Source organism: Salvelinus sp. IW2-2015, linkage group LG24 (assembly GCF_002910315.2).
Source record: "Salvelinus sp. IW2-2015 linkage group LG24, ASM291031v2, whole genome shotgun sequence".
In the NCBI taxonomy this organism is placed as follows: Eukaryota; Metazoa; Chordata; class Actinopteri; order Salmoniformes; family Salmonidae; genus Salvelinus; species Salvelinus sp. IW2-2015.
In genome coordinates this window covers 8,481,727-8,493,062 of record NC_036864.1, presented here as the reverse complement: position 1 = coordinate 8,493,062, position 11,336 = coordinate 8,481,727, and the positions used below count along the sequence as shown (strand labels likewise).

Genomic DNA, 11,336 nt, shown 5'->3' with positions numbered 1-11,336 from the left:
ACGACTATCTTGCTATGGGGTGGTCTTGCATTTTTTTGTCTGATTTGGGTTCCTGACAGGCTGTGATTGGTCTATCCAACAGGAAGTCCTTTCACGGTGAAGGTGGTGTGGTGAGGGAGGGTGAAGGAGAGCATCACTAGGAAGAGACCATGCTCCATTCCATTGCTACTGTGGGCAGCACCTGTGACCCTACCTCAAAAATACCAGGTGAAGAACCGTTATTGGGTCCTGTGTGTGGTCAAGGATTGGATTCGCAAAAAGCCCACTGGCTCTCCTCCTTTCTATCTACCATCCCCTCCTTTTTCTCTTTGTCTCCTCCCTCCTTGGCGCAGTCACATGCTTCACATACCTTTACTACACACTGTTGTGACCCCTTGGCTTGGTCTTCCCTACTGCATAGTTTTCTAATTTTTCATCTCTTGCCTTCTTTTTCCTCCTTCCCCTCCTTCCTTCCTCCCTCCTTCATCCCTCTGTAGGTAATTGGTTTCAGATGGTGTCGGCCCAAGGAGGCATATCGCGCACTTTCACGGCAGCAGTCACAAGTACACGCGCACGGGAGCGCACAGAGATTAAGTAAGACACAAGCGGGGGAGACCAATGCGTGAAGTGCGTGTGGAGGAGAGTACCGCAGGTCGGGGGAAGCCTCTCCTTCAGGGACCGTGTTTTGGAGAGTTCCTGGGGAGTCAGAGTCTCACAGGCTTCAGTGGGATACCAGCCACTACCAGAACAGCTCAAGAGGGTGTGGTGTGTGACACAAGAGGGTTGTGAGGCCTGTTATGCCGATAATTGATTCGGAATGTGTGGTGTTTTGTGTTGAGTGTCCAATTAGTTTTTTTTTTGTTTTATCCAGAATAATAATACATCCTTAGAAATACAAAATGTATGTTTCAAACACTGCTTGCATTAAGTTGAATAAAAATAAAAATAAATTGCATGATGCAATGATGTATGTAATAGTCATTTTATGATCAGGTGTTAAAACATGTCTGGTATATTAAATTAATAGTGTGTGCCCTTTGTGTGTGTTGAGTTTGGGAAGTCCGATCCATGTTTCTCGCCATTGTCCCAGATTGGAATTTAAGGAGGGGCATTTAAAGGAGAGAGCAGAGCTGGAAAATCTGAGCAAAGTTCAATGGCTGTCAACCTCTTGACCCAGCCTATCTTACTCTGACATCACACCGAGCCGAGAGAACTGATTGGCCACACACCGCTGAATCCACATCTCAGTCTGACTAACACTCATACAGTCTCTTCTGATTATCCACTCCCCCTACAGCACAACCTGAGTGTTTTAAGAGTTTGAACAGTATTTTGGAAGTTTGTCTGAAGTACTTCTCCTCCTTGTGTCCTTCTCTCCCTTCTCCTCTCTCTCTTCTTCCTCCTTCTCCCATATATTTCTCTCTCGCCCCTACTCTCTTCCTTCTTTTTCTTTCTCTTTCCCTCCAAGCCAATCCAGGTACCCAGGGGACCCAAGGAAGATACGGCCACAGGTGACCAGTCGGGGGTAAGACGGAGGACGCAGAGAATCATCGACGGCGAAGGACCAGCACCTCAGCGTCCGTTTCAATCCCCCAGGAGAATGGGGCCCACACGGCACGTCAAGACCGGGGCCAGCACGTCCGGGGAGCCCCTTCCAAGTTCACCGTGGGGCCCCTGGGAGAGGTGAGGGGCACACAAGGGTCCCGGCGCCGGGGGACGGGGCTGGAAATAGAGGAGTGGCAGGAATGGCAGTGTAGGATTTGGCTGAGAGGGGGGCAGTAGAGCTCTCTTAGAAGTGAATGGGCTTGGTATGAAGCTTCTGATAGGGGAGCTTGCCTTTTCAGTCAGTCACTAAATGTAGGGCTAATGTTGGCTTTGTGATCAAAGATAAGGAAACTATCCATATTTTTATTTTTTTATTTCACCCTTTAATTTAAACCAGGTAGGTGCTAGTGAGACAAGTTTCTCATTTACAACTGTGAACTGGCCAAGATATAAAGCAAAAGCAGTGCGACAATTCAAACAACAACACGGAGTTACCATGGAATTAAAAAAACTCGAGTCAATAAACAATGAAAAAGTCTAATTATCACAGTGGGTGTGCAATAGAGGTAAGATAAGGAGGGTTAGAAGCAAAAAATAGGCCATAGTGCGAAATAATTACAATTAGCAATTAAACACTGGATGGACAGGAGATGTGCAGAAGAATTGAAATTGTGCAAGTAGAGATACTGGGGGTGCATAAGGAGAAAAAAATAAATACGCATGGGGATGCGGTATTGGATGGGCTATTTTACAGTGGGCTATGTACAGGTGCAGTGATCTGTGGAGCTGCTCTGCAGCTGGGTGCTTAAAGTAAGTGAGGGAATATGAAGTCTCCAGCTTCAGTGATATTTGCAAATTCGTTCCAGTCATTGGCCAGCAGAGAGCTGGAAGGAAAGGGCGTCCGAAGCAGGAATTTTGGCTTGGGAGGTGTGACCGTGAAATATACTTGTGGAGCGCGGTGCTACGGGTGGGGCTTGGCTTTGGTGACCTAGTGAGCTGGAGATAAAGCGTGGCTTTTACCTTAGCATAGACCTTATAGATGACCTGGAGCCAGTGGATTTGCGACGAATAATGAACGAGGGCCAGCTAACGAGAAGCATACAGGTGAGTGGTGGGGTAGTATATGGTAGGCTTTCGGTGACAAAACGGGATGGCACTGTGATAAGACTGCATCCAATTTGCTGAGTATTGAGGAGGCTTTTTGTAAATGAATCGCCGAAGTCAAGGATCGGTAGGAATTAGTCGTTTTACGAGGGTATGTTGGCAGACATGAAGGAGGATAGCTTGGTGTTGCGGAAATAAGGAAGCCGATCTCTAGATTTAATTTTGGGGATTGGAGATGCTTAATGTCAGTCTGGAAGAGAGTTTACAGTTATACCAAGTACACACTAACGAATATGTGGACATGCTACAAATAACCTACAGTCAAAGAAACGTCCAGAGTAGTGATGCTGGACGGCGGCGCAGGTCTGGGTAAGCGGATTCGGTGGAGATGCATGCATTAAGTTTTACTTGCATTTAAGAGCAGTTGGAGGCCACGGAAGGAAAGTTGTATGGCATTGAAGCTCGTTTGGCAGGTTAGTTAACCTCTCTGGATATTCGGGACGGTAGCGTCCCGCCACCACTCGCCAAATAAGCCTATGAAATTGTAGGGCGCAAATTAAAACAACAGAAATCCCATAAATAACAATCCTCAAACATAAAAAGTATTTTTACCATTTTAAAGAATACCAATTTGTTGTAATCCCAGCAACAGTGTTCGATATTCAAAAAGGCTTTTAACGACAAAAAGACCACCCGGATTATTGTTAGGTCCAGGGCACCCTAGTCCGAGAAAACCAGCCATTTTTCCAAGCCAAAGAGAGAGTCAGCAAAACAGCCAGAAATAGAGATAAAATTTATCACTAACCTTTGATGGATCTTCATCAGAATGACACTTCATAGGACTTTCATGTTACAAACAATAACATGTATGTTTGTTCGATAAAGTTCATATTTTATAATCAAAAATCTCACGTTTAACATTTGGGGGGGCGCTTAGTTCAGTAGTTCCAAAACATCCGGTGATTTCTGCAAGAGAGCCACATCATTTACAGAAATACTCCAAATAAAACATTGCTAAAAGTTCAATTGTTATGAATGGAATATTGAATATTCTCTTAATGCAAAAGTCTGGTCATTTTTAAAAACTTTCCGGAAAAAGAACACCATGCAATAATCTGAGTACAGGCGCTCAACACAAAACAAAGCCATACAGATACCGCGCCATGTTGTGGCGTTACAGAAGTCAGAAATAGCATTATAGATATTCCTTAACCTTTGATGATCTTCATCAGAATGCAACTCCAGGAATCCAGTTTCCACAATAAATTGTTGTTTGTTTCGATAATGTCCATCATTTTGTCCCAAACACCTTTTTTGTTTGCGCGTTTAAGTACACAATCCAAACTCAGGAGGCCGCGGGCAGTCCAGGCGATATTTCAGACGAAAAGTCATATTACAGTTTGTAGAAACATTGTCAAACGAAGGATAGTTTCCTATCTTAGGATGTTTTTATCATAAATCTTCCATAATTTTCAACTGGGAAATTCCTTTGTCTGTAGAAATGCAATGGCAACGCCAGCTAAACTTCCACGGGAGTGCGCGAGGACTGAGCTCGTGGCACTCTGCCCAGACCCCTGACTCAAACAGCTCTCATTCCCCCTGCCTTCACAGTAGAAGCATCAAACAAATTCTAAGACTGTTCGACATCTAGTGAAGACTTGGGAAGTGCAATAAGACCCATAGACACTGTATTTTCGATAGGCAATGACAAGGATGATGAAATACAACTCAGATTTCCCACTTCCTGGTTGATTTTTTCTCGGTTTTGGCCTGCCATAATGAGTTCTGTTATACTCACAGACATCATTTTCAAACAGTTTTCGAAAATTCAGAGTGTTTCCATCCAAATGTACTAATATTATGCATATTCTATGTTTTAAGGAACTGAAGTACGCAGGCAGTTTACTCTGGGCACTCTTTTTATCCAAGCTACTCAAGTACTGCCCCCAGTCCCAAGAAGTTACCACGTGTCAAGAGGGCCGAAGTTACAGATGGTATCGTCTGGCGTAGAGGTGGATCAGAGAATCAACAGCAGCAAGAGCGACATCATGATTGTCAGAGAAAAGTCGGCCTGAGATTGACCTGGGGCACCCATAAGCCTGCCAGAGGTCGGACAACAGACCTCCGATTTGAACTCACTGAACTCTGTCTGAAGTAGTTGGTGAATCCGGCCGGCGCAGTCAATTTGAACAGACCAAGGCTGTTGGAGTCTGTCAATATGAATGTGATGTTGACCAGAGTCTAAAGGCCTTGGCCAGGTCTATGAATACAAGCTGCACAGTATGTCCTCTTATCGATGGAGGTTTATTATCGTTTTGGCTTGCAGGCGTGGCATGAGGTGGACCATGCCGCTTCTGAAACCAGAATTTGCATAGCGAGAAGGTACGGTGGGATTCGAAATGCGTCGGTGATACTGTTTGTAACTTTGGTTTTGGAAGACCTTAGAAAGGCGGTAGGATAAGATATAGGTCTGTAGCAGTTTGGGTCTAGAAGTGCCTCCCCCTTTGAAGAGGGGGATGACCCCACGGCAGCTTTCCAATCTTAGGGATTCAAGATGATACGAAGAGAGGTTAACAGGCTAGTAATAGGAGTTGCACAATTTCGGGCTGAATAAGAAGGGTCCTTATGTCCTAGCCCTGCTGATTTGTAGGGTTCCAGATTTTTGCGCTCTTTCAGAACATCAGCTATCTGGATTTGGTGTGAAGGAGAAATGGGGGAGGCTTGGGCAAGTTGCTGTGGGGGGTGCAGGACTGTTTGAAAGGTAGGGGTGGCCAGGTGGAAGCTGGCCATCCGTAGAAAAATGCTATATTGGAAATTCTCAATTATGCATGGATTTATTGGTGGTGACAGTGTATCCCACCGCAGTGGCAGTGGGCAGCTGGGAGGAGGTTGCTCTTATTCTCTATGGACTTTACAGTGCCCCATAACTTTTTTGGAGTTTTGTGCTGCAGGATGCAATTTCTGTTTTGAAAAAGCTAGCCTTTGCTTCCTAACTGCCTATGTTATTGGTTCCTAACTTCATGCTTCTTTCCTTTTGCATATACTGTTAACTGACTGTATGTGTTCCCTGTAGCTGAGTTTAGTTATCTGGAGGCAGAGCAGGCTTGGTTGCAGGAAGGTTCTGTCCATCGCTGTAGAGGGCCCAGTAAGGCAGAGTCAGCTTTGAAACAGGAGATGGTTGCTGCGGGTGGCCTATGTGGTGCAGAACCAGGTCAGCACAACATATTATACACACTAAATTCCATCTAAACGTACACAAGACATACTGGAACATATTCTATATCCTAAATACAAGGTTGAATGTCCTTCTATCTGCCTCTCCTCCTCCAGGTGACTATGAGGTGTCCATTAAGTTTAATGATGAGCACATCCAGACAGTCCCTTCGTAGTTCCCATCCGCCACTACCTGTCCTTGATAACCCGCCGCCTTACAGTCACTCTAGCCTACAGGTTAAGACACACCAAAGCCAACCACCACACACACATATACCTACCTTTTTGAAAGATTTTTTTTTTTTTTGTGCATTAAAATAACATCAAGTTGATCAGAAATAACAGTGTAGACATTGATAATGTTGTAAATGACTTTGTAGCTGAAAAGGCTGGTTTTTAATGGAAATCTACATAGGCATACACGAAGCCCTATTATCAGCAACCATCACTCCTGTGTTCCAATGGCAACGTTGTGTTAGCTTAATCCAAGTTTAATAATTGAAAGGCTAATTAACATTAGAGACCCTTTTGGGGCAATTATGTTAGCGCAGCTAAAACTGTTGTACTGATTAAAGAAGCAATAAAACTGGCCTTCTTTAGGCCTAAGATAATATATGGACGCATCACTTTGGTTGGGTTGATTACAGGCTCAAATGGCCAGAAACAAATACCTTTCTCTGAAACCCGTCCAGCTATTCTTGTTCTGAGAAAATGAAGGCTATTTCCATGCGATTAAATGCCAAGAACTGAAAGAATCTCGTACAACGCTGTGTACTATTTCCTTCCAGAACAGAACTGGCTCTTAACCAGAATAGAAAGAGGAGTGGGAGGCCCTGGGTTGCAACATAGAGCAAGAAGGACAAGTACATTAGAAATGTCTCCCCCGGTTTGAGAACAGACGCTCATTAAATTGTACCCTCAAAACACCAGTCTCAACGTCAACAGTGAAGAGGCGACTCCGGGATGCTGGCCTTCTAGGGCCGAGTTCCTCTGTCCAGTGTCTGTGTTTTTTTGCCCAGCTTAATCTTTCTTTTTATTGGCCAGTCTGAGATATGGCTTTTTTCTTTGCAACTCTGCTAGAATGCCAGCATCCCGGAGCTCGCCTCTTACTGTTGACGTGAGACTGGTGTTTGGCGGGTACTATTTAATGAGCTGCCAGTGAGAACTTGTGAGGTGTCTGTTTCTCAAACTAGACATCTAATGTACTTGTCCCTTGCCAGTTGTGCACCGGGGCCTCCACTCCTCTTTCTATTCTGGTTAGAGACAGTTTGCCGCCTGTTCTGTGAAGTGAGTAGTACCAGCGTTGTAACAAGATATTCAGTTTCTTGGCAATTTCCAGACCTTATTCTGATGTCTGTCATTAATTTAGCGAGGACTGGAATGGTATTATACGGAGGGCAGAGTTCCTGGCATTATATGAATAGACACACCTGTCATAACTCTTCTTAGATTAAGCCAGAGGTGGAACGTCATCTATATTTGAGTTTGTAAATGAATTAAGATTAGCTATGAATAGTTTTATTAGTGGACCTAGATTTGGCAGGCCCACTCTAAAATCTTATATGCAGCGCCATGTGTGTGTGTGTGGTGTGTGTGTGTGTCGTGTGTGTGTGTGTGTGTGTGTGTGTGTGTGTGTGTCAAGTTGGGGGGTGAGATGGTTGGATAATTATTATTATTAGCTGCTTCTGCTTTAGAGGAAATGTGTTACCCAACACCCTGTCATCAGTCTGACCACATGGGGCTTATTAGATCATTGACCTTTAACTTTTGCGATTGAAGGAGATGGGGTTGAAGGTGGGCCAGGAGGCGTCGTTCGCAGTGCAGTTGAACGGGGCGAGGGGGTTGATAGATGCTAAGGTTCACACCCCYMCCGGAGCTGTAGAGGAGTGTTACGTTACTGAGCTGGACAGCGGTAAGACATAGCACTGAACAAACTGACAATACAACAACTCACAACTATACAGTACAGAAAATATCCAAGATACTGCCTTTTCCACCAGATCGATTCAATTCCTTTGATAATTAAGAAAACACATCACGTCAAGAACCAGCAGTACATGCAGTAGTAGTATTTTACAGTAGGGCTAGTACAACAGAGGGCTAGTACAATAGAGGGCTAGTACAACAGAGGGCTAGTACAACCAAAGCACCAGGTGCTCATCCTACAATATAAATACGGTCATCTCAATTGCAAGTCTTACTAAATGAAAGGTTCAGTAAGTAAATTGTGAATATTGTAAAATGTCGGCCATTTTAACCTTCCCCTTCCTGTTCCCCTGCAGACCAGCACGCCATCCGGTTTATCCCGAGGGAGAACGGAGTCCACTCCATCGAAGTGCGTTTCAACGGGAGCCACATTCCCGGTAGTCCCTTCAAGATCCGCGTGGGAGAGATCGGACAGGTCGGAGACCCGGGAATGGTGTCTGCCTTCGGACCTGGGCTGGAAGGAGGAACTACAGGTATGAGGAACATTGTGTTGTAACCACACAAACACATACAATAAGGTAGACAAATACGTTATGTGTTTATTAGAATTTTAACACAGTTCAGTAATTAGGTCATTTCAGATACCCAAAGAAGGCCTATAGGCTACTGTAAGGAAAAATACACAAAATGTATAAATGACCAATACTGGCTCACATGTCTCTTCTAACTCACCTCTGATTGGACGTTTTCCCTGTCCATCTCTATCCCCTCCCTTCCTGTAGGCGTGGCATCAGACTTTGTAGTGAACACATGTAATGCGGGGTCGGGTGCTCTGTCAGTGACCATCGATGGGCCGTCCAAGGTCAAGATGGACTGTCAGGATAGTTCCGAGGGTTACAAGGTCACTTACACACCCATGGCCCCCGGCAGCTATCTCATCACCATCAAATACGGGGGACCATCCCACATCGTAGGCAGCCCCTTCAAGGCTAAAGTCACAGGTAAGTCCTCTATAGAGCAACGCTACCCAGACACTAACGTTTCAGTGTTGAGTCTAGAATGTGTTGTTGGAGAGATGGCAAGTGTGTGTGTACTGGTCTACTAAAGAGTCCTCAGACCTTGTGGAGGCTTGGTGTAATGAGTTGGAAGAGTCCCTAGCCTCTACACCCTCCTATTATATTAGACATTCTGTATTTTTGCAGAGGGCTCCTAAGCTGTGTGTGTTTATGTTTTATATGAGGAGAGATTATGCAACATGCCAGTTGTGATTATAGATCTTACGCAACCCCTCTTATGCAACCTCACTCTCTCTCCCTTCTCTCTCTCTCTCTCTCCCTTCTCTCTCTCTGTGCTCGTCTCTCTGGGTCACAGTCTACATGAAACCTGTCCGTCTTGTGGAGACTGTTAACCAAGACGTCGTCATCTCGTCGTCGATGGGCGTGGCCTATGGCCCTAAGTTCTCTTCGGATGCCAGTAAGGTGGTCTCCCGGGGCGCCGGCCTATCAACGGCCTTTGTAGAGCAGAAGAACACCTTCACAGTGGACTGCAGCAAAGCAGGTGAGAGGCAATGGTCATACACACAGGTGCGCACACACGCAGACACACACGCAGACACACACGCAGACACACACACAGACACACACGCAGACACACACGTGTACAAATGCACCCACATACAAAGTATACACACGCAGATACACTCACACAAATACTTAATGTTGCCGTATTGCTTCCCTTATAGGAACTAACATGTTGATGGTGGGGGTACACGGACCCAAGACCCCGTGTGAAGAGGTCTACGTTAAACACCTGGGCAACAGGATGTACAACGTCACCTACACCGTCAAAGAACAGGGCAACTACATCCTCATTGTCAAATGGGGGGATGAAAATGTCCCCGGCAGCCCCTTCCATGTCACCGTCCCCTAAAATGGACTCATCCATCCCCTGTACAACCCCCTGCTGTATCCCAGAATGGACTCGTCCAACACCCCCACAGACACACTAAAGATGCAAAGACTTTTTCCGTCTGTCCGGGGGGGAGTAAGTTACCCATCATGCATTGTACCACATTTCTCTGATAACTCATCCAGGCGACATCACAAAATCTGAGGTGCCAATCATCCTATGTCTGCGCCGCCCCACCAACTAGCCATCCTGTTGCTGTTTACTTTGAATGTGAGAGAATGTACGAAGAGGTCAAATCATGTTTTCTGTCTGTATCAGCCTATGCTAGTATTTTCAGAGCACAAACACAGTATGTAGTCACTACCATGTGCTTTTTAGCTAGTCCCCCAATGGTGTCCCACACTGCCTGTACTGGCCTGGTCAAAATGGCTGCCTTACATGAGGGAAGTTGGCTGTGACGTCACTGTCTGGGTCACTGACAGACAGAGAGGAGTTATTTACCTTTATTTATTCAGTCCTTTTATTTTCTTTGACAGAAAATTGTCTTATATTGTTTCAAAGGAGAAGATTTCTGTCGATTTTAGAAAGTATTCTCCCTCATACCGGGCCGTCCTGTGTCATTACGGGTGTAACCATGGACACAGAGATGTGGTTGGCCAAGAATTTTGTACTGAGGAAGAGGGTATGGCGTAGCAATCGGTTTATCGTGTGAATGTTTAATTAAGAAGTCCACAGAGAGATGTTACAGTGGAACAGTATCATAGTGACATTTTATAGTGATTTTATATGTAAGAAAATGAACAGAAAAAAACTCTTAATTGTTTGATATACTAACCTTCTGTTTTGCAAGGATGTGCAGGCATAATAAAACGTTTACCTGCTGACTTACCATTGAAAAGCAAAAATGTGTTGTCTTTTGTCTTAATTTAAAGTGTGTGTTTGTGTGGGTGTATTTTTTATTTTATTTTTATTTTTGCAATTTAGTATATTTAGTTGTAACCAAAGGTGGTCCTTTGTAGCTCAATTGGTAGAGCATTGTGCTTGTAACGCCAGAGTAGTGGGTTCAATTCCCAGGACCACCCATACCTGTAATGTAAGCACACATGACTGTAAGTGATGTTGGATAAATGCGCCCGCTAAATGGCATGCATTGTTATATTAGCGTTCTAGCATTTTGTATATCTGTACAACAGTGCTACTTGCTGGTGATAATGGGCTATTACAGATGGTTGGTGAAATCACTCAGTTAAAACAGTGATTCCCAACCCTGGTCCTCCAGTACCCCCAACATTACACAGTTTTGTTGTAGCCCTGGATAAACACAGGTGTGCTTGTCCAGGGTTACAATATGAATGTGTACAGTTGGGGTTACTGGAGGATCAGGGTTGGGAATCACTGAGGTAAAATAAACCACAATGTAAAGTGTTACCTGATTTCCTTATGGTCCTTAGGAAAACTGTAGCATCATACAGAGCTTTTTCCTGTACTTCCTCCGTAAATATACTGACTACAGGAATGTCCCCTCTCTGTCTGAGGGCAATATTACCACTGTGGGACTCTAATGGACCCCCTGATCCAGTGTAATCACGTTGTCATTACAGACCAGTGGGAGTTAAACCTTCAGCTGGGCCAGAGGCAGGCAGTAAGGGAGCTGCGTTCAG

General features: G+C 44.8%; 1 protein-coding gene across 1 annotated transcript; it reads left to right on the top strand.

Moving 5' to 3' along the window:
- Nucleotides 1-597: 597 nt before the first annotated feature.
- LOC112067846 (filamin-B-like) lies at nt 598-10,831 on the top strand. Its single transcript, XM_070434719.1, is given in 12 exon segments — nt 598-744; nt 1,448-1,662; nt 4,558-4,736; nt 5,702-5,839; nt 5,959-5,994; nt 5,997-6,066; nt 7,611-7,753; nt 8,124-8,300; nt 8,550-8,775; nt 9,121-9,156; nt 9,158-9,324; nt 9,509-10,831. Coding segments are annotated over 12 exon segments (1,722 nt in total). The 3' UTR covers nt 9,697-10,831.
- Nucleotides 10,832-11,336: the final 505 nt, after the last annotated feature.